Below are 23560 nucleotides of genomic sequence, written 5' to 3' on the forward strand. Positions count from 1 at the left end.
ATGTCTGAGGCCTCTCTGCCACCCACCGTGGGGCCCTCAGGGAAAGTAGGGAAGGAGCCTTGAAATTAGCCGTTTACACCAGCATTTTCCAGATGAGGAAGCTGAGCCCCAGAGGGAAGGAGATGGCTGCTGGGGGCCAGCCAGCAACCCTCCCCGGGGGGCCCAGATCGGCTTCCAGTTCCTCGTGGCCAGTGAACCCCAAACACGTGCTGAGCAGGTTGCCTGTCAGGACCCTCCCCCTCCCAGGGGCAGGGGTGGGCAGGTTCTCACATCTAGATGTTCCAGGTCTGACAGCCCTGGTTCCCCACCCCCCCCCTTTTTTAAGATTTTATTTATTTATCCATGAGACACACAGAGAGAGAGGCAGAGACACAGGCTGAGGCAGAAGCAGGCTCCGTGCAGGGAGCTCGGTGGGGACTCGATCCTGGGACTGATCCCGGGACTCCAGGATCAGGCCCCGGGCAGAAGGCCACACTACACCGCTGCCCCCACCCCCGCCCCCAGGGGCTGCCCAACCCGGGTTTTCCTAACCCTCCCCACCTCCACGACTGCAAATGAACCCGTGCTCCGCCCCCCAGAGATACAACTCAACCCCTCCCTATGACATTGGCTCATTCATTCATTCCTTTATCCTCTTATTCATTCATTTGGCAAATCTCTATTGAACTCAGAATCTTGGGGAGACTTTATTAGAGGCCTTCCTGCACGCAGGACCAACGTGCTCTGTTTCTCCGAGGCTGGGGTCAGGGCGCAGGCACCTGCTGCCCACACCCCCCTAGGTGAGGAGCCCGGGCTCAGTCCTGCAGCTTGCTGGTGTACACCTCAGCCCTGTCCAGCGGCGGCCCCCGGTTCACAGACGTGTACACAGCCTCTGAGGTCCCCAGGGACCGGGGGACGGCCTCCTGCGTGATCTGGGAGTCGTGAGTCCTCGTTTCCTGGTCAGAGCTGCCCGTGTCCCTGACCAAGCAGATGGAGAGGGCGAGGGTTAGGGGCACAGAGAGCAACCCTAAACCCCTCCGGCTGGTGGAGCCCTTCGCCCTAGATGCTGTTTTCACCCGCGTCACCCCAGGCGTGCACTCAGTAGACCAGTGTTTGCAGAGCACTCACTGTGCACCAAGCCCTGAGATGCGGGAGTGCAGGGGGCGGGGGGCACCCTTTGCAACTGGGTGAACAGTCTACAGATCTTAGCAGGAGCTGGACACGGTGGAGGCTGTGGTCCCAAATCCCCAAAGAGCTACGACTGTGTGGGGAAACGGGCCACAGCAAAGAATGACCAGATGGAATGGACAAGTCTGGGTGGGAGCCCCCAGAAGGCTTCCTGGAGGAGGGGACCCTGCATAGCCTGAGGAGAGTGGGTGGAGAAAGGCATTCCAGGCATGTGAGAGGAAGGGCTGAGAGTGTCTGGGGCAACCGTGGGCACTTGGGTGGAGCTGGCGGGGGCGGGGGACTGAGGAGGGCTCAGTGGAGGAGCCAGGCCCTCCTCAGGTAACAGGACCTTTGGTGCCAGATTAACCCGTTGCCCAAAAGGAGGGAGGGACATGACCCCGTCCTGCCCTGCCGGCTCCCAGGCCAGACAGACCAGACTCCTGGCGGCTAATCTTACCTATTGTTTGTGTTTTTATTGACTTAACCATGGGGGCGGGGGCACCTGATTTGCAAGTTCCCTGCCCCTGACTCCATCCCCCACCCCCCTCCAGCCCCCGTGGCTTTTTCCACCTGGCTAATTTCTGCATCCACTGAACTTCACCTACTCCAAGCTTTTCCATCTGCTCCCCCCACCCACACGGGACAGGCACCCCTCTCCATCTCCAAAGCCTCCCGGGGGCTCCCTCCCTCTCAATGAGAGGACTTGACAAGTCATAGGACTTTACAAGTCATCTCTGTCCCGAAGAGACCTCGCTCCTGCTGCTCCTTCCTCCAGGAAGCCCACCCTGGTGGTCCCAGCAGGATTTCCTCAGCCTCCTCTGGATTCCCATGGCACCTGCTGGCGCCTCGCTTCAGCCCCGTGCCACCTGCCCAGGATTGGTGGATCGTGTGCACACATGACTTCCCACCAGGCAGCCTGTTAGCTGCTCCAGACACCCACAGGGGACCTCCAGTCCTGATCCAAACGGACACACGTCAGGGCTGTCGGTAGCACCAGGAGCCCAAGCTCCGGTCCCAGCTGTTTTAACTGGCCATGTGACCCAGGGCCACCCTTCCCCTATTCTGGCCTCAGTTTCCCCACGAGTCTAGCCAGGGGGTGGATTATGACAATGAACCCTAATACTTGTGGAGTATCCAGGTGCCGCCCTACAAACTCCGTGGGGATTATGCCGCTGACCGGTCATGACTCCACAGGGAGAATAATGGTTTTTAGCACCCCCCCTTTCCCAGATGGGGACATTGAGGCATGGGAGACGTGTGGGAGCTGCAACCTGCCCACAAAGTCCTGCTGCTGGGTCCCCCCGCCCGGCTGAACGACTCCACCGTGGACACCCCAGAACGCTGCTCCCCTCTCACCGGACCCCACCCCAGCCCAGGGTGGAAGGTGGCTCCCTTGCCTTCTGGGCTCCCCCCTCCCCCACCTCAGAAGACCCTGTGGGTGGGGTGCGCCCAGTGCCCCCAGTGCCCCCAGTCTGGGCCTCCAGCCGGCAGGTACTCACAAAAGGCTGAGGACAACGGCTCCGGCAAAGGCGACCAGCAGGAAGAAGGGCAGGGAGCCCAGGATGGACGTGATGACAATCATGCCCCCGCTCCGCCGGCCTGGCCATGTGTCAATCGCCGCATACGGGGTGGCTAATAGGACATGGGCCCACTTAGTCCCCAGACACGGCACCCCTCAGCCTTCTCCCAGGGACACACGCGCCCCCCCACCCGGCCGGGCAGCCACGGGTCTCGGGATGAAGGGGGACCCCGGTCAGTGTCTGTGTCCCCCCCGCGCAGCCCTGAGATGCAGTCCCCTTGCTTGCCCCTCCCTGGCTCATCTCCTTTCTCCCTAATTGTCTTTCTGCGTAATTTTCAATTACAAACTAAACCCTTCTGGTGAAATGGAAGGGACACAGATTATAAGTGATTCAGGATGGAACAAGGACCCGGGCTAAGGGGCCAAGTGCACCTCAGCTTCCCCTCGGCTCTGGCCCGCGTCACCCTTTGGAACTACACGAACTCTTCATAGGTCCTCCTGCGAGCCGGCCGCTTCACAGCCACTGTCCCTCGCACACCTGACAAGACCCCTGCTCTGCAGATCGCTCACTGCAGCCGAGGGAGGCTGGGCTCCTGTTCAAGGGCACCCGGAACCCAGACCCAAGTCTACGGGGCTGGGTGGTCCCAGAGGGCACGCTGTCCCAAGCTGACCTCCTGCCCTGCCCAAGAAGAGCTGGGCCTAGCACTTCTGTCTGCATTGCTCCAAGGAACCCTGAGGGGACGCAGAGCAAGGGCTTTTCTCCCCACTTCTCAGATGTGAAGACTGAGGTCCTGACGGGTTCACAGAGCGGTGAGATGCAGGGGCTGGGCTTGAACTCAGCACCCTCGGTCCCAGGGCAGGGAGACTTCGATGCACTGATGTGCCATGGGAAGGATGGGTGGGGGGCCACCCCAGCCACACCCCACCCTAGCCCTGTGACCTCAAGCAAGCTTTCTGAGCCACTGCAGACCCTGGAAGCTTACCGAGGGGGTCGGGGGTCTGAGGAGGTTTTATGCTGAGCTGTCAAGTGTCAACTTGGGCACCAAGGTGTGGGGGCTGGGGCTCTAACGTTAGGGTCAGGTGCTGTCAAGATTACCCTGGGAAATCTCCTCTGCTGCCCCTCTGCTTCAGCAGACACGATTCTGTGTCTAAACCTCAGATGCATGTTGAGAACCCAGATGGAGGCTTGAGGAGGGACAGGGCAGGACCACAGGCCGCCGCCTGGGCCCCTGAGCTCCCTGGCCTTTAGGAGGCCTGCCGAGTCTCCAGAGAACAGGGTGGAGAGGTGGGCGGCACTCTGGCTGCCTCCCCTGCTCGCCCCCTGCACCAAGTCCTCGCCTCCGGACCCATCTGGAACCATCTGGAACCATCTGTCGTGGCTGTGAGGTCTCCACAAAGGGGCAGGCTGGGATGGAAATGCGGGATAGACCCCCTGCCCCTTGGAGGCAAAAGCCTTGACTATGGTCCTGCCATCATGCCAGCCCATCCTTCCCCTGCCTCTGCCGACACCTGGCCCCAGGGGAGGGAGACGAGGGCAGGCGGGGGGTCTCGAGTCAAACCACTTTAGGTTGCCTTTTCCTCATCAGCCCACTAGCCTGCCTGTGTCTGGGGGTACTTTGCTGAGCGACGGCCTGAGGGTGTATCCCACGTCCCCCTGAGGGTCGCCCCCCAGCCCAGCCCTGCCACTCACGCCGGTTGGTGCGGATGGGGTCAGACCACAGGGTCTGGTCCTGCACCAAGCCCGTGGACATATTGACAAGGACGTACTTGAACCTGTAAGGAGACAGAGAGAGGGGGACATCTAAGCATCCCGTGCGCCCCGGCCAGAGGCAGGTGGAGGGATCAGGATGGGGTTGGGGGGGCAGAGGAGGTCCTTTTAGGAGATGGAAGCGTAGACGGCTACAAGGTGGGCTCCGGGCCACAGGACAGTGCTGGACTTGGCATTGGGGCCCTTGCCCCCTACTCCTGCCCCTGGACTTTTTCCACAAAGCCTTCAGGGTCAGTGGCCCTCCTCGCAGCTCGCCCTCCAGGGCCCCCCTGTTTGTTTCTCTGTTATCTACAGGATGAGTGTAGCATTTTGGCTGACCCATTTGTCCTCATGGAGTTCCTGCCTTCCTCCCAGCCTGGTCGTTGGTATCACAAAAGGGACTTAAAAAACAAACAAAAGAAGGAATAGTATTCATTCCCAACCCAAATGCCTTGAGACAGGACTACACATTTATATAGAAATTCCAATCCAGTGCCACTAACCATAATGAAAGATCAGCACAAAATTTCCAGAGCCCACCTGAAGCCTCCTACACGGTCAGCTAAAAATCATGGATAGTCTGAGAACTAAAAAATTGACAGCCTCTTGTATGATGTTAAAAAAAAAAAAAAAAAGGATGACCCTTAAAATCTCTACAACCTCCAGTGTTTTGCTTAATCTCCTATTTCTCTGGGTTTGAAGAGAATTCAAGAGGCCAGGATATGTGCCTCGAGTTCCCCAGGTAGGAGGCTCAGGGATGTAGGTGGAAGGGGGGCGGTTTCCCTCATTAAGAACAAGGTTGGAGGTAGGGGAGAGGACACCGAGGCTTCTGTCCGGCCCTGTGGTTGAGGCCGAAGGAGACGCCAGCCCTCTGACAGGATGGCCGGCAGGGTGGTCTGGGCCCCGAGCGCACCTAGCAGGTGCAGAGTCTCGGGCCTGGGCGCTTCCATGGTTACAGGAGTGGGGGTACCCGAGGCTCTGGCATAGGCGGGACCCCACGGCCATGGATCAGGGCTGAGCCCCCAGCTCCGCACGGAGAAGAAACAAGTGTGGAAAAGAATCAGGAGAGGGGTGCACAGAGGATATGTCAGAAGGAGGCAGGAAAAGGCAGAGGATGGGCTGGTAGCAGGAAAAGCCTTCAACGGGGCTGGGGCTCTCGTTCATGTGGGGCCACTGCTTTTCAGGCAGGGACCCGTCCTCTCTCCAGACCAGCTAGTCCCTGTTGAATGAAGTGGATTGGGAAGGAGCTGCCACAGGTGATGAGCCAGGACCAGGTGCTGGATTTGCAGAGCTGGGTACAAAATGGAAATGCAGGTCCCGTGGTTAAAAAAAAAAAAAAAAAAAAAAAAAAAGAATTTCAAGGTGACAACAGCAGAGGATTAAGCCAAGCAGCCAAGCAGAGGTCCTTCTGAGCCCAGGGGTCCTGGCCTGGTCACACGGCCTTTCAGGAGACCAGGCACAAGACATGTGGCCTCGCACACCTCCCCCTCCTGGGCCTTCCCGAGGCGGGGCCAGGGCAGCGCTGCCTCTCGCACCCACCTGTACTCCGTGGCTGCTGACAAGGGCGCGTTGCAGAGACCCCCGAAGTTGGGGTCTGACAGGCAGGTCCCGTTGGCGCCCACCCTGACGAGGTACGCGTTCAGGATTTCCGAGGCCCGGGCCACATCCCCCACGGCGTCCAAGCTGGGCAGGTCACCGCAGGGGATCAGGCCAAAGGCCACGGCCTTATAGGGGCCTGTCCTCCCTCCCTCTGTCTGCTGGACCGTGGAGCTCAGCGGGGCCCTGGCGCCGTCCTGCACCGAGGCGTTCCTGGAGCTGGCTGTAGGGGCAGGGGCAGGGGCAGGAGTCAGGCCGCCCCAGCTCAAAGGTACTCACTCAGCCAGTCACCCAGCACTGCCGCACATCCTCTGGGGGTCCCAGGCGGGGGTAGGGTCCCTCAGGGGCTCCCTCAGAGCACCCCCGACTTAGGGCAAGAGCACCCCCTCTTCCTACAGGCCTGTAAGATCTCACAGGTCCTCCTACTCCAGCAGACTTCTGTCATTCTCCCCTGAGACCACTGGATCCTCTTCTTCTTTTTTAAGATTTATTTATTTATGGAGACAGAGCTTGAGCGAGTGTAGTGGCAAGGGGCAGAGGGAGAAAGTCTCCAGCAGATTCCACGCTGAGCACAGAGCCTAACACGGGGCTCGATCTCACACCCCTGCGATCATGACCTGAGCTGAAACCAAGAGTCTGTTGCTCCCCCCACTGCGCCACCCAGGCGCCCCTAGATCTTCTCTTCTGTAAAATGAGAAGGGGGGTCATATGGTTCAGGGGGAATAGTGTGGAGGTGCACAGACCTATGCTGGGTCCTAGGCTGCTTCCTGACTTGCTGGGTGACTTTGGACAATGCACTCTACCTCTCTGGACCCCGTCTGTGAAATGGGAGAGAAACACCCCACTGTGTGCATGGATTGGGCACAGGCCCAGGTGACGGCTCTGAATGAGCTGCTGTAAAAGACTGGCTGCCAGGAACGTAAGAGGTGGTCCCTGGGAAGCCCAGGATTGCTCTGGTGACCGGGCAGGGGCCGGCCTGGAGCATGCGGGTCCCAGTGCATGGTTCCCCTCACCAACGCCAGTTGCGACCCACCGGGGGAAGCACGGGGAAGCGCTGGGGTCTGAGGGGCCACAGAGATCTGGGTTTGCTTCCCAGCCTAGGAGCTCCTAGGAGCCATCCCGTCTCCGTGAGCCTAGGTCCCTCGCTCTGTGATGGGACAGTTGTCTTGCGGGCTGGTTGTCAACATTCGCTCCAAGGCATGTGAAGCCCTGAGCATGATGTATGTGCTCAGTGACTGGCACTGTCTTTACTTCTCCACCTGCCCGACATCTCTCCAGGGCAAGCACGGATGTGTGACGGCAGTACGCAGCCCAGGGCTGGCACACGGCAGGCACTGGTGGCCGTCGGTGAGGTCCCCGGGGGTAGCTGAATGACAGAGCTAGAGCGTCCCCCGAGCTGCCCCCTCTCCACCTCCCCGCAGACAGGCCGAAGCCCCCTTCAGCACCACCCAAGGGAAGCAAACCCTCACCGAGGTTGACCAGGACATAGAGGTAGATCTCATAGGTGCCATTGAGGGTCGCCGCGCTGTCAAACATGCACAGAGGCTTTTCCAAGGCCACAGTAGTGAGGGTGGGGTTGTTGGTGGCAAAGGTCATGCTGGCCAGTTGGGGCTGGAGGTTCACACCTATAGGAGGCAGGGAGGACAGGCACTGACCCCCGGTAGAACTGTCCACACCCATGGGCACGCTCTGCCCCCCGCCCCAGCCTGCATACCATTATTGGGCGTGCCAGGCCCTGGGGCTCACCCTGCCTGTGGCCCATCTCAAGAATTTGTCTCAGACACAGGCGGCACCCCTGCCCCTACCAGCCGTCCCTCCAGAAACCAAGCAGTCTGGCCTAACGGCTGCCCTCTCTCCCCACACACTGACAGTTGCCAAGAACCCCACTGCCTCCCCAGGCATCTCTTCACCCAGTCAGCCCAGTCTGGGAATTCCACTCTCTTGACTTGGACCCCAGAAACAAGCCCCCCTTCCCAAGTCTTCTGCTCCCTAACGGGCACATCTGACCCTGTCACTCTCCTGCTAGGCCCCTTCTGGGGCTCGCCCACTGCATTGGAAGGGCCTCCAGCGCAGTCCGGCTTCTCTGGAGAGGCATCATAGTCCAGAAGCTCTGGGCTCTGCCTCCCTGGGTGCCCAGGCTCACCCCAAAGCACACCCCACCCCATTCCATGCTCCAGCCAGGCTGATGGACCCCGGTGGGGAGGTTCCCAGGATAGACCACACTGCCTCCCTCTTGAACTTGCCCAGCTGCCTCTTCCCCTGAAATGTCCTGGCACCTCCAGGGTCTAGTCCAGCCCCTTCTCTGCTCCCCGGCAGACCCTTGTGTGTGTCACAGGGCCCATCCCAGGAATCTGATCCGTGAGCCCTGGAATCCCCCACCCAAGGGAGCTCATTAAACAGTGCTGTCTTTATTATTAATATCCGATGCCCAGGGCCTGCCCAGGGCTTGGCATAGAGGGAGTTCCCAGGGCTGCGCTCCATCCCTGCGCTCAGGACCGTGGGGCGGCTGCCCGCCCTCCCTGGGCACGACCCGCTGTCCCTTCCCCGCTTACCCACGCCCAGCCGCAGGCCGCCGAGGGCCAGCAGGGCCCAGAGCGGGGGCATCGCCCTGAAGAAGCCGCGGGAGCGCGGGCCGGCTGCGGGGCCCGGAGAGCCCAGCGCCTCTGGGCGTCCGCGCACCTGGCGGCCCGGCCTCCCTCGGCGCGCCCCGCCCCCCGTCCGCGCTGACCAATCCCCGGGCTCCTTGTGGCCTATTTGCATACGCACCGCCCCCGTCCACCCGCACCTGGCGGCCCGGCCTCCCTCGGCGCGCCCCGCCCCCCGGCCGCGCTGGCCAATCCCCGGGCTCCTCGCGGCCTATTTGCATACGCGCCGCCCCCGTCCCCTGACCGCGAGGTGCCCCCGGAGGCTCACTCACACCTGTCGGACCTTCCCTCCCTTCGACCCCGCGCGCCTTTACCGAAGCGCCTACTGTGTGCACAGGCTCAGGCGGCGCTTTCACAGCCTAATCAGACCTCGAGGGCGGCGGGGGGCGAGACATCCCCTCTCTGGGCCGCCGTGTCCACACTGGGAAATGGGGCGCTAATTCCTACAGCTATTTATGGAGACCCTACTAAGTGCCAGGTACTGGCTGGGCTCTGGTGGAGATAGTTGCAACAGGTTCATTAGAGAAAGTGCTGTCATGGAAACCTTGAGGTCCCGGGCCTGGGAGCTATCTGGATGCGCCAGGGTGACCCTTTGTTTTGTTGTTGTTGTTGTTGTTTAAAGATTTTATTTATTTATTCATAAGAGACACACAGAGAGAGGCAGAGACGCAGGCAGAGGGAGAAGCAGGCTCTACACAGGGAGCCCAATATGGGACTCGATCCCAGGACCCTGGGATCACGCCTGGGCCAAAGGCAAGTGCTAAACCACTGAGCCACCCAGGCGACTTCGGGGTGACCCTTTGTGGTCACAGGTGCAAGGCCAGGGCTCCTCAGGGACTCCCGAAACGCCCAGATTGGAGGAGCACAGTCCTGCTGCCCAGCCTGGGCTATTTATTTCAAAAGGCTTGCTTCCCATGCAGTGTTTGAAAACAGTGCTGTGGGCTTCACCTGGTCTAGATGGTTCCTTCCAGAGTCAGGAATGGTAGTTTTCCGCAAGAGTACCTTAAATACTATATTTTACATTTAAGACATAAGTCAACAAGGATGGGAAAAAACTAGAATTAGAAACCAACAGAAAGTAAGGAATTCAGACACAATCCTGTGCAAAAAAAATAGTGTCTAAGAGACTGGAAAGCTTGTCTGACTACACTCCCTTAGAGAGAGCTTTCTGAGGGCAAAGGGAACTCCTGCAGAACCCTGTTCTGCAGGAGCCAGGCAGAGGGGAGGGCGGAGCAGTTCTGTAGCAACTGGGTGTATCCTAGAACTGGGGTCAGGACCCAGGTCCTCACTATGGGATGAAGGAGATTTGGAAGGGAGGAAGAAGAACTCTCGGAGGTGTGGGGAGTTTTCTAAGATTATTTATTTATTTATTTGAGAGCTGGCTGCTCAAAAGCACATGAGCAGGGGAAGGGGCAAAGGGAGAGAGAGGAGCAGATGCCCCGCTGAGCAGGGACCCCCCCCCCCCCACAGTCCAGGGGCTCCATCTGGGCCCTGGTTTCATGACCTTTCACATGAGCTGAAGGTGGACACCCCCCAACCCCCAGATACCCCCTGGAGTTTTGAATTAGTAGCATTGTTAGGACAAAATAACAGCCCCCTAGTGCTACCTACTGAAGTGACTCCTAAGTGACAGGAGCCCACTTAGCACCCTGCATCCTGAAACAGCATTCCCTAGTAAAGGGCACCTGGGCCTTTTAGGTGACTCTGGGGCTGGGATGGGGAATGTCAAGAGGATCCTGGAATCTGGAGGAGTATTGGTAGATGATGGAGTTATGTCCAAGGTACTGGCCCAGACTTTCCAGCAGCCCAATGGAAAGTTTGTGCACAAAATAAATAGTGGAAGCAACATATTTAGCCCATTGGGTGAAACACGAATCCATGAGTCAATACTGGCACTTTAAGAAAAGTTGCAAAAGAGAACATTTTCCTTCAAAGAAGAAAACGAACTAATAAATGTACAAGGAATGACAAAACAAAAATCGTCATTTGCAAACCTCCTGGTGATAATGGATTATGGGAAAGAATCCTCTCAATGTTAAAACCACTGATGAAAGATTTTTAAGGAACAAGATGTGTGGGAATCTGGGGGTGTCAAGTTAGTGAAGTAATTGAACCTAAGGTTACCAGGAATGGGGTGGGCTGACCTCATGTGCTTCCTGGGGTCGGGCCTCTGAGAAGGGCTTGGGACCATCTATGTGGTGCTCCCATGCGAAAACTTTAACTCAAATCTAAACAAGAAGAAACAATCGGACAGATCCAAATTGAGGGACTTTCTGCAAACCAACTGGTCTGGATGCTTTGAAAATGCTCATATCCACAAAGGCAGAGGCAAACAAAACAAAAGGCTGAGAACTGTCGTAGGTTGAAGAAGACATAACAGCTCACTGCTCCTTGTGCTCCTTGATTAATTGTTGGATAAAAACAACCTGTAGGGACACCTGATTGGTTTAGCCAGTTGAATGGTTGAATGGCTGATCCTTGGTTCCAACTCAGGTGGTGATCTCAGGGTCCTGGGATGGAGCCCCGCATCGGGCTCCCTGCTTGGCAGGAAGTCCGCTTCTCCCTCTCCCCCTGCTGCTCCCCCTGCTTGTGCTCCCTCTGTCTCTGTCTCTCAAATAAACAAATAAAATATTTAAAAAACCCAACCTATAATGAGCCCCCTTGTAGTTAGCAGAACAATGAGAGAAATCTGGATTATGGGATGTGTGCTGGATAATAACACAGAGTAGACCTTCAGTTTCCTGAATGTGGTTGTGGTATGGTGGTCACGTGGAAGGAGACGTGTGCTGGAGTACTGTGCGTACAATGTCACCGTATCTGAAACTAGCACAAGTATATGAGGAAGTCAGAGAGAGAAAGTAAGAGAGAAAGCAGATGTCACATCATGTTAACAATTGGTAAAAAATAAAAATAAAATATATATATATGGATATTCATTGTATTTTTCTTGAAATGTGTCTATAGTTTGAAATTTGCCCAAGTAAGAGTGTTTTTACAAACCAAACATCCTGGGGACATCTGGGTGGCTCAGCATCTGCCTACAGCTCAGGTTGTGATTCTGGGGTCCTGGGATTGAGTCCTCATCCTGCTCCCCCGCAGGGACCCTGCTTCTCCCTCTGCCTATGTCCCTGCTTCTGCCTCTCTCTGTGTGTCTCTCATGAATAAATAAATAAAATCTTTAAAAAAAAAAAAAACTCATGCTCTCTGGAGCATGCTCGTCTCTGGACGTGTTTCCCCTCTGTGACATGGGGAGGGGTCCAGTCACTGGAGCCCGGATATATGGAGTGTATGGTCAGATCCCTATCGCTGGGGGATAGAAAGTCACTGCCCCAGAGATAGTGATCTCTTGGGCAAGGCGGTGGGAGTTTCCTCCAAGAATTTTTATGGGCTGGCATTTCTCATCCAACGATTGTTTGTGAATGTGGACATAAATAGGGACCAGCCAAGTTGACCACAAAGGCTCAGCCCAGAATCACCCACGAGAGGGAGAGGGAGAAGACCCCAGGCACTGCTGTCTTCTCTCAGATACTGCAATTTCTCATGAAAAAAAGAAAAAAAAAAAATACAAAAAGTCCTCCAGTCTCTTGTCTTGCCCAAATATGGCTAGAACATCTGGGGAAAAGAGTTAAAATAACAATCTGCAGAGGCCCCAAAACATCCTGGGAAAAAATAAAATTAAAAAGTCTTGGATTTATAAACAAGTCTCCACTTCAAAGATGCTGACTTTGGTGTGGCCAGTTCTGAAGACGGACAAGTGCAGGAAAGAGGAGAGACTGTGGCACATTCCCCCGGGAGACACCCAGGCTGGTGTGTGAGCAGGGAGGTGGGGTACGGAGAGGCCATGACACCACTGTCCCCCTGCAGCACCCTGCGTGTGTCCTTGTGCTGTGACCCAGCATCCTGGGTACACATTCCCGAAACATTTTTGTCACATTTTATATATATATATAAATATATTTTTTAATTTTTCGCTCTTTGATCCAGCAGATTCCATGGCTCTGAGCCTCAGACTGACTTCAGACCCGTTCGGATACCTCGGATGCTTCAGCCCGTCTCTGAACCATGGCCCAGATGACAAGCCTGTCAGGAGGCCACCGCAAGCAGGAAGTCCTGTGATGTGAGAGGTTATGCAAACTTCCCGGCCCCATACAGGCCTCCTTTGAATTCAAAACATGGGGAATTTATGGGTTGGACATTCTCCACCCAGAAATGTCTCTCCCAGCACCAGAGAGGCCTGAGCCGGTTTCCACTACTCTTTTCTTTAGAAATCAGAGAAGTTGTGGGTCACCTTGACCCCTGAGCGCCCTTGCTTTCAGCCTTTGCTCCATCTGAGAGGGGCTGAGGGCCAAGCTTCCCAGCCTGCTCAGGTTCAGTCACTTTGGAACTAAATGACATGAAAGGTGAGCAAAGTAACCCAAACCCCCAAGCCTTGGGAGCTCCCGGGTCCCAGCTCCGGGTTGTTCTCAGCGGCACCCCCTTCTCCCCCATGCTCCAGCCACCTGTCCTGCAGAGCGACCCCCTGGGGGTCCTAAAGGACCCCCTGCCCCTTGCCAGAGCCTCGGTTTCTTTTTCAGTAAACGTGGGATACGGAGGTGTCCCGGGCCGCGCGGAGGCCTGAGTGCAGTCGAGGGGTGAACACGCTCTGTGCCAGGGGCGCTGGGCAGTGTTGGAGGTTAGAGATCACTCTCCCACCGCCCTCTGCCCGGCCCCATCAGGCTTGTCCTGCCCCCTCTGGAATGCCCAGTCCCCCCTTTCTGGCTCCTCTCATGCTGAATCGAACCTTACTCAACAGATGTCTCCTGAGTGCCTACTGTGTGCTGGGCACACCAGTCCCCCAAGGGACCCAAATCCATCTCCTTCCCGGTCCTGCCATGCTGCCTGGTGCATCCTATTAGTTTGCTAGGGCTGCAGAAGCAAATACCGCAGGCTGGGCGGCCTAAGCCACAGAGACTTAGCTTCTCACCGTTCTAGAGGCCGAGAGTCTGATATCAAAGTGTGGGCAGGGCTGGTTCCTCCCAGGCCACTCTCCATTTTTCCCAAGGACGCCGCTGTCATTGTCATCAGGTTGGATTAGGGCTCATCCTGATGACTGTATTTCACCTTAATTACCTCTTCAAAGGCCCCATCTCCAAACACAGTCATGTTCTGGGGTCCTGGGGGTTTGAGACTTCAGCCTATGGACCTGAGGGGACGCAGTTCACAACTGGCTGCTCCCCTGCCTTCTTGCCTGAACGAGTAACATAACGACAGGGACGACGCTAAGCATTTTACTCATATCAACTCCTGTATCATATCCTAGTCTGGGAGGCAGTATGATTATCGCCTCCACTTTGCTGGCGGGCAGCCAAGGCTCAGAGGGGTTGAGGAGGTGCCCGTGAGAACGGAGGCTTGGCCTGGGCAGGAGCAGGGTCTCTAACGCCAGCACCCAGCACAGTTCCTGACACCGCTGTGCTGGCCAGATGGACCTGTCGGGTGACCCCCAGGTTGGAAGTAGGGAAGCAGATTTTAAACTTAGGTTAAGGGGGCAGGTGGCTGGATGGCTCAGAGGTTTAGCACCACTTTTAAAAAAAGAAAAGATTTTATTTATTTATTCATGAGAGACACAGAGAGAGAGAGAGAGAGGCAGAGACACAGGCAGAGGGAGAAGCAGGCTCCATGCAGGGATCCCAGTGTGGGACTCAATCCCGGGTCTCCAGGATCACTCCCTGGGCCCAAGGTGGAGCTAAACTGCTGAACCACCCGGGCTGCTCAATTAAAATCTTTAAAAATATAAAAATAAATGAACTTAGGGGACCCCAGTGTGCACTCCCTACCTCTACATGGCCCTACCTCCTCCTGGGTCCCCTCTTTCACCTGTCACCTCTCCACCTGGAAGCCAGAGTGGCATTTCTACAGCATAAATCTGGTTGTTACCTCCTGGGGGCCCTGTGTCCGCAGGACACAGCCACAGCCCCCAAGGCTCTGCAAGGCAGGTCAGCTCCCGCCAGCCTGTCTGTTCCCCCTCCCTCCCCTTCCCCTGGCACCAGCCCCACTGGACAATTGTACGTCCCCAAGCTCACCCCACTCTCTCTAGCCGTTTGGCTCTGAAAACAAGGGCTTTCTCTGTTGTCCCCAACTTTGGTATCAATGACTAGTGCTCTCAAGGCCCCTCTCCTGAGCCGCTGCCCTGAAGCGCAGCACGCTGGGCCCTCTGCCTGGGGGACCCGTGCTGAGCTCCTGCAGGGACATCCCCATCCTGGAGACCCAGCCCCAATTCCTCCTCCTCCGGGCGTCCTGCTTCCCTGGCTCTCCTGCACACAGCCTGCATAGCTCTGATGACATCATGCCACTGGTGTGTCTTGCTCCCCCCGAACCCCAGAATCAGAGTCCTCCCCCAGGGCAGTGATAGAGTCCTCATCACAGTGACTCCCGTGCCCCACCCAGGGCACATGCCCATCCGTGTTGAAGGAATGAGCGCAAGGATTTTTAAATTAGCATAAGGAGGAGAGAGGAGACTCTTTCAGGTGCCACGTGCAACTTGGTCCCCAGCAGAGGCTGTCCTAAAGCACGGCCGGGGCCACCCGCGCCGTGGTCAGACCCGCTCCTACTGCTCCTGGCGGTGTCCACTTTGGGATCTATCAAAGGACCTGGCCCGGGGCTCCAGGGAGTTGGTGCAGCAGAAGTGGCGGCTTCTCCCCCCAGTGACGCCTGAGGGTGGCAGGAGGTGGGGGACTGATTTACAACCTGACTGTACCTTTACCAAATGTCCCTAAATGCCTTAGGGCACAGGGGACGGAGGGCAGTAGGACCCGCTGAGTCATGGAGAGGCTCTCAGGGCCCCAGAGTCAAGGCCAAGGGGCTGACTGCCTGTCCCCAGGCAGAGGAGGTTCAGGCTGAGGCTCTGGCCCCCACCCCCTTGCCCTGGGGGAAGGTGAGGCAAACTGGTTTGTCCATCTCTGGAATGAAGCCCAGATTAGACAATCTCTCCTTATCTGCAGGATCTGGAGGCTGGCAGGCCTGGGGGCCCTTCTTGCCCAGCCACAAAGGTCTTTGCAGGCTCGGGATCGCTGTCACTCTGCCACATGGTCGGTCCCCACTTACCTCTACCCTGAGCCAACCTGGGTGGGTCGGAGCCGGGAGGATGAGCCGGGAGGATGAGCACAGGCCCTGGTGGGAGGATGGAGAGCACTTCATAGCTCCCCAGGCTCCCCCCCACCCACCCACAGCATGCTGCTTCCCTTTATCCCTGCAGCCCCTGGGGGTAGGCCCCGGCTGTCTGCCCCCTCCCCAACCCGCACCCCCTCTTTACAGAGGAGAAAATAGGACTTCCAGGTGCAGTGTCTTCCCTGTCTCCTGCCAGAACCTGAACCTGCGACCCAGGCTGCTGGCTTTGTGCAGGCTCTGCTATACTGAGCATGTGTTGCAGGACTTCTGGGGTGGGGGTCAGGGGCTGGGGGGGAGACTGGATGGAGGGATGGGGTGGGGCACCCCCAGACTTCAGGGGATGCTGGGAGCTTGGACTCCTGGCCTCGGTCTGATGGGATGCTGCTCAGCTCACCCCCTCCCCAACCAGCCCACTGCCCGGCCAGCTGGCAGGGGGTTTCTGTGGGCATCCAGACCCCCCAAGGCCTGGAAGGAAGAGCCAGGGACAGCCACTCAGCCCAGCCCCAGCCTGGTGGGCTCAGAGATCCGTTCTCACCCCATCCATGCTCCTGCATCCCCGATGATGCTCTGGCCCCTTTCTGCTGCCTCTCACGGCTCAGACACAGGACAGCTCCGGCCTGGTGTTTTCCAACACTGCCCTCTGGGTGTCAGAGTCTGCATGTGAACACCCTGCCAGCAGCCCCACAGAAAATGACTTTTCCGGACGCCTGGGTGGCTCAGCGGTTGAGGGTCTGCCTTTGGCTCAAGGCAGGATCCCAGTTTAGGGATCGAGTCCCGCATCGGAATCCCTGTGAGGAGCCTGCTTCTCCCTCTGCTCCCTCAGCTGGGCAGCTGCTCGTCGCTGTGGCCGAGCACAGTACTTGCCGCACGATGTCCTCATTTGGAAATGCTCCATCTGCTCTAAGGATTAAATAAACTCCCGTATGTAGCAAAGGACTTAGTTGGAAGGATTCAGTGAGAGCGTATACGTTGAATAAAGGGACCCTGGGTGGCACAGCGGTTTGGCGCCTGCCTTTGGCCCAGCGCGCGATCCTGGAGACCCAGGATCGAATCCCACGTCAGGCTTCCGGTGCATGGAGCCTGCTTCTCCCTCCGCCTGCGTCTCTGCCTCTCTCTCTCTCTCTCTCTCTCTCTCTCTCTGTGTGTGTGTGTGTGTGAGTGACTATCATAAATTTAAAAAAAAAATTTTTTTTTAAATTAAAAAAAAAGGGACCCTGGGAGGTTGCATGTTTAGTAGAGGCTGCCTCCACGCGAAGAACCCCAGAGGTGGGAGGGAGTCTTGGGGTGGGGGCTGTTCTGCGGCTGCTCCTCCAATCCATCCCTGTCGTCGAGTCTCCCCTTTCTCCAAAGCCCCGCGTGGCCAATACTACAGCCACTGGGTGTTCACGGTCCACCCACAGTAAATAAAATAACAAATCCAGCTCCTCAAGTGCACTCGCTACATGTCAAGTGTCCCATAGCCACATGTGGCTTGCGGCTGCCATACCGGACCCGGAGGATCTAGAACATTTCTGTCACTGCAGAAGGTTTTGTTTTGAAGATTTTATTTATTTATTCATAAGAGACACACACAGAGAGGCAGAGACAGAGGTAGAGGGAGAAGCAGGCCCCCTGCAGGGAGCCCGATGCGGGACTCAATCCCTGAGCCGAAGGCAGATGGTCCACCACTGAGCCACCCAGGTGCCCACTGCAGAAGGTTCTGTTGGTGCTATTCTGGAGGCCAGGTTAGCTGTCCATGGGGCATCACTCCAGGATTCCATTTATTGGTCAGGACGGGGGCCGGCATAAGGGGCGGGACACCCCAGGACACCTGTGACAGTGGCTGCTAATAGGACAAGGTGCCTCACGATTCCTTCTTTCGAATGAATATGCATTCAGCAAACGCTTACTAAGGGCCTATAACCATGTGCTGGGAGCACAGCATCCAACAATTGTGGGAGGAAACAGGCCCCGTGCTCAGGACGCTTTCTATTAGGAAAAGGAGACATTTGTCAAATAATCACACAAAACACATCAAACAAACAAAGAAACCCCATAACAGGCTAGGGCGAGGCTAGAATCGGGGCTTGGACTCCTTCCAGGCTGATGGGAGAGGTGTCCCGAGGGAGTGGCACCCCGGCCAGGCTCTGGGGGATGAGGTTTGACCGGCGGGGGGACTCCCGAGCCAGCACGGGACAGCGTTGCACATCAGAACAGGAAACTCAGGACTGCACACCAGCTAGGGGTGCTGCGGCCCCTCCTGCCACCCTGGCCCCCCAGGCCGCGGGGGGCAAGAAGAGAGTGTGCTAGAAGGCAGGAGACCCAGCTCCTGCCCATGGTCTCCAGAAGAGCCAAACACACGGGAAACCTGGGTGGCAGGGAGCTTGCAGGCAGCCCTTGGGGGTCGGGAGGCCCAGAGGAGGGTGGAAAGATGAAAAGGGATCAGGAGGGGCATGTGGAGTTGGTCTGGTCCCTGCCCCTTCCAGGTCGGGTGGCTGGAGGCACTGCGGGCAGTGACAGCCTCAAGGGGTCCTCCTTCGCCTTTGAGCTCAGCCTGCGAACCTTGGATCAGTCTAACGAATGACTCTAGCAGATGTGAACACTTAGAAAAAGTGATTTTTGTTATGGAAAATCTAAAACATACGCAGAAGTAGAAGGAATAGAGTTAAGTGCCTAGTGCTCAGACTCACCAATGAGCTTTGCCAATTTTGTTTCACCCGTCCTCCTGACTTAAAGTTTTTTTTTTTTTTTTTTTTTTTTTTTTTATCACGGAAAATCATAAATACATACAAGAGTAGAGAATGACTCTCTAGTCCTGATGCCCCAACGTTGACAATTTTGGGCTCTTGCATCAATCTTCTTTTGTCTGTGCTGACACCCCTTAGCCCCTCCCCTGACATTATTATAAATCAAACCCTAATTTACAACTATTGAAGTTACCGAATACTGGATTATTCTAGGAGTCCTCGCCTGAGTAGGCAAATGTCTTCAGACAAATGTACTCTTTATTGATACGGTAATCGAATGAATGATAAGACGCACGCACATTCTATGACGGTCGCCTTCAGTAGGACGTGACGGTAACTTATATGTCACTGTCGGCGTGCTTTTTCATAAAATCAGTCTGCCTTAATCAATTACGGTCGATCTCCTTTTGATCTTCAAATTGGCAGAAACTTTGGCCAATGGGAGTCCCTTAAGTAAGCTCTTGCATCCTCTTGACATGACCCCAATAATCCTTAACAGCTTCCTTGCCCCATGCTCACCACACTGCTCCAGGCCCAGCAGGTGGCTCCCGGCCCCCACATGGGGAAATGGGTTCATCTATATAGAGAGAATCATCTTTAATGGTTGCTAGTGTAGTTATTTGAAATCATGAGTTTGTGATAATATTTCTAATGTAGTTTAACATTCTTACTTACGTGATTCAATTCTGTAATTGTTACTTTTGTTCTTATCTGCAAACCTGGATGCCTACCTAACCCGGGAACATATATATATATATATACACTTAGTTGTTCCTTGTTTACGATATGATAAAAATGTTCCAAAATAACTCTGACAGTGTAAAAAATGAAAGGAAGGAAGGAAGGAAGGAAGGAAGGAAGGAAGGAAGGAAGGAAGGAAAAGTGCTGAATCAAGTTCAAGATTTTTTTTTTAAGATTTTATTTATTTATTTATGATAGACAGAGAAAGAGAGAGAGAGGCAGAGATGCAGGCAGAGGGAGAAGCAGGCTCCATGCCGGGAGCCCGACGCGGGACTGGATCCTGGGACTCCAGGATCGCGCCCTGGGCCAAAGACAGGCGCCAAACCACTGAGCCACCCAGGGATCCCCAAGTTCAAGATTTTCTAAGCAATTCCTTTTGTGGGAATAAAGATAGCCTGCATCCCTTTGTTTGTTTGTTTTTTTAAATTATTTGTTTTTTTAATAGAGAGAGAGAGCCAGAGCCAGTGCAAGCAGGGGAGGAACAGAATGGGAGGGAGAGGGACAAGCAGACCCCACAGTCTGTGTGGAGCTCCATGAGGGACCGGATCCCACGATCCTGAGATGACGACTTGAGCCGAAACCAAGAGTCGGACGCTCAGCAGATGGAGCCACCCAGGTGCCCCAGTCTGCATCCTTTTGTAATGGCGCATTTTGTGCATCAAATCAGCTGGGCCACCGCAGCCAGATCCTTGGTCAAACTTTATTCTAGATGTTTCTGTGAAAATGGTTTTTTTTTGGGTTTTTTTGGGGTTTTTTTGGACGAGATTATCATTTAAATTGGTAGAGTCTGAATAAAGCAGATTACACTCCCTGATGTGGGCGGGAATCAGCCGATCAGCTGAAGGCTTAAATAGAACCAAAGGCTGACCTGCCCTGAGCAAGAGGGAGTTCCGTCTCCAGAAGGCTCTTGGACTTGAATGGCAGCCTCTCCAGGCCTCCAGCCTGATGGCTCCCCTGCAAATTTGGGAACTTACCAAGTCTTCACAATCACAGGAGCCAATTTATTCAAATCTAGTCCCGCTCCCCCCCACCCCCACCCCCGGCCCACACACACCCCGCTGTGGCCAGGTTCATCTGGAAGGACCCCAATACACCTCCTAAGGATGCTCTATCTGAGGCCTTTGCTCCAGAGCAGAGGTTTTTTCTTTTTTTTTTCCTTTATCCTCTCAGTTTTTTCCTTTTTGTTTCAAGATTTCCTCCATACTTTTCTTTTTTTAAAGATTTTATTTATTTATGAGAGACACAGAGAGAGAGAAGCAGAGACACAGGCAGAAGGAGAAGCAGGCTCCCCACAGGGAGCCTGATGTGGGACTCGATCCCAGGTCTCCAGGATCACGCCCTGGGTTGAAGGCAGTGCTAAACTGCTGAGCCACCCGGGCTATCCCTTCTTTTTCTTTTTTTCTTTCTTTCTTTTTTCTCTTTCTTTCTTTCTTTCTTTTTCTTTCTTTTCTTTCTTTCTTTCTTCTTTCTTCTTTCTTTCTTTTTTTTTTTTTTTTTCAAAGCAGAGTTTTCAACAGGGCTCAATTTTGTCCCCAGAAGACACGTGGCACTGTCTGGACACTGGCTTGGTTGTCACAGCAGGGGTGACGAGGAGGGGATGCTGCTGGCATCTGGTGGGTGGAGCTCAGAAATGTTTCTAAATGTCCTACAAGGCACAGGACAACTGCACACAGCGAAGGGCTCTTCACCCCGAAGTGCCCACAGCGCTGAAGTTGAGAAACTCTGCTCAACTCCGCCCTGCAGGTACCTGTCATCCTCTGGCTCCGTGTGGCTTGTAGCCGCGTAGTGAAGAGTGAATTTGTTCCCTCTGGTTTTGGTTTGAGTGGATCATCTAATGGCTCAATTCCAGGTGGCTTCAGCATTGAGCCTTTTCCTGGGGGCGAAATACAGCAGGTGTTGAGGGGATCTGCTCTAGGGATCCACACAGGGAGGACGCAGAGTCAGGAGTGGGCAGCGTCCTATGGACACAGTGTCCGGTGCTGCCAGAGGCCTGACATGGCTCAGGCTGACCAGTGTCTACTGGAGTCAGTGACCCAGGGGCCCGGGGGCTCCGGGACTGGGGGGCTCATGCCAGCATGAGAGGAGATGGGGGAAAGACAAGAAATGAAGGAGAGCTTTCACAAAGGATGGCCGTGGAAGGAGTGAGAGAGTAGGAGTGAGGGTGCTGGAGGGCGCGAGGAGCCAACAGTGCTGGCACCCAAGGGAGACCAGGTCACAGGGTCTGTGCTGGGGCGACGGCAGAAGGGCAGGCGGTGGGTGAGGGATGCAGGAACCGTGTGGGACGGGCTGGAATCGGGGGGCGAGGGAGGGTCTAAGTGTGCGGAGGCCCCCACGCGAGGGGACACCCATGTCTTCCAGCTTGCGGGTTCAAGGTCCGAGCTCGGAATGGCAAGGCTACCTCAGCTGCTAATCACCGTGGAAACAGAGTAGAACCGTGATCCCAACTCCAGGAAAAACAAGCCACAGCCACGCACCGCCTGAGAAAAGATAAAGCAGGTGGGCTAGATAGCAGTGTCCCAAAGGTCTCTCTTTGTCCTAATCCACAGAACTCACTCATCTTTTTTTTTTTTTTTTTTTTTTTTTTTTTTTTTTTTTTTTAGAACTCACTCATCTTTAAGGTCACAATTTGGGGTGCCTGGCCGGCTCAGTCAGTGGAGCGCGCGACTCTTGATCTCGGGGTCATGAGTTCAAGCCCCATGTGGGGTGTAGACGTTTCTAAAAAATAAAATAAATATTTTAAAAATAAAATATTTATTTTATTTTTTTAAAAGATTTTATTTATTTATTCATGAGAGACACAGAGACACAGGCAGAGGGAGAAGCAGGCTCCCTGCGGGGAGTCCGATGCAGGACTTGATCCCAGGACCCGGGGTCACACCCTGAGCCGAAGGCAGACGCTCAACCGCTGGGACACCCAAGCGTCCCAAAAAATAAAATCTTAAAAACAAATAAGTGACAAATAAAGTGCACAATTCGGTGGCCTTCCTTTGCAGGGTGTACAATCCTCAGCACAGCCAGATGTCTTCCTCACGCCAGAAAGGAGTCCCATACCCACTAGCAGGCACTCTCTGCTCCTGCTCTCCCTGGCAACCACTAGTCTTGCTCCCGTTTCTAGGGATTGGCCTATTCTGGGAGTTTCATATCATTGGCATCACATAATATGAGGCTTTTTGTGGCTGTCCTCTCTCACTGAGCACGATGTTTTCAAGATTTATCCACGTCCCTTTCTTTTTATATTTATTTATTTGAGACAGAGAGAGAAAGAGAGAGCAAGCGAGTGGGCGGAGGAGGGGGGAGAGAGAATCTCAGGCAGACTCTGAGCACAGGGGCCGACACAGGGCTCGATCTCACGACCCTGAGATCACGACCTGAGCTGCAATCAAGAGTCAGACACTCAACCGACTGAGCCACCCGGGCACCCCAGGATCCATCAATGTCATAGCGTGTATCAGGACTCTGTCCTTTTTATCTTATTCCAGTGTGTGGACAGCCCACATTGTCCTTATCCATTCATCCATTTTTTAAAAAGATTTTATTTATTTATTCATGAGATGCACAGAGAGAGAGGCAGAGACACAGGCAGAGGGAAAAGCAGGCTCCATGCACGGAGCCCGATGCGGGACTCCATCCCAGGACCCTGGGATCACACCCTGAGCACACTCACCTGCTGAGTCCCCCAAGCGCCCCATCCATCCATCCATCCATCCATTGATGGACACTTGGGCTGTTCTCACTTTGGGACCATTACAGATCATGCTGCTGTGACCTTCCATGCGTACATTTTTGCGTGGACAGGTGTGCGTCTCTCCAGGGTAGACCCCTGAGGTAGAACTGCTGGGACGTGTGGTAACCCTCTATTCGACCCTTCGAGGAGCTGCAGACTGTTTTCCACGGCGGCCGCACCACTCTCCGTTCCCCCCAGCAGGGTACAAGGGCTCCGCTCTCCCCACGTCTCACCGACACTTGTCCCGTGTCTGTCTTTCCTGTTCCCGACAGCCTAGTAGACATGAAACAGTATCTCATTACGCAGAGAGGTTTTCAAAAATAAAAACTCTGGTGATTGCATTGTTTGCTTTGGAATATTTCAGTGGCTTCTTGTTAATCTCAGGAAAAAGTCCAGAATCCTCCCCTGACTCTCCAAGCCCAGCACGCACAGGCCCTGCGGCCGGGGACACGGCTCCTGGGCGCCCCTCCTGCACCACGCTGGCCTCGCTGCTGAGTCCCGGCCCTCCTCCTCCTCGGGCCTGCTGTCCTCTGCCTGCAACAGCTCACGGGCTCCCTCCTGGCCCTTCCCCGT

The 23560-nt window shown here is 55.3% G+C and overlaps 1 protein-coding gene across 1 annotated transcript; it reads right to left on the reverse strand.

The window, feature by feature from the left end:
- Window positions 1–661: 661 nt before the first annotated feature.
- Window positions 662–8677, reverse strand: UPK3A (uroplakin 3A). Its single transcript, XM_026017398.2, has 6 exons — window positions 8561–8677; window positions 7478–7633; window positions 5952–6231; window positions 4356–4438; window positions 2646–2778; window positions 662–957 (listed from the first exon to the last, which is right to left on the reverse strand). Exons 1-6 carry the CDS (start codon window positions 8610–8612, stop codon window positions 795–797), a joined length of 867 nt encoding a protein of 288 aa, XP_025873183.1. The 5' UTR covers window positions 8613–8677; the 3' UTR covers window positions 662–794.
- Between the last annotated feature and the right edge of the window lie 14883 nt (window positions 8678–23560).

This window comes from Vulpes vulpes, chromosome 16 (genome assembly GCF_048418805.1).
Source record: "Vulpes vulpes isolate BD-2025 chromosome 16, VulVul3, whole genome shotgun sequence".
In the NCBI taxonomy this organism is placed as follows: domain Eukaryota; kingdom Metazoa; phylum Chordata; class Mammalia; order Carnivora; family Canidae; genus Vulpes; species Vulpes vulpes.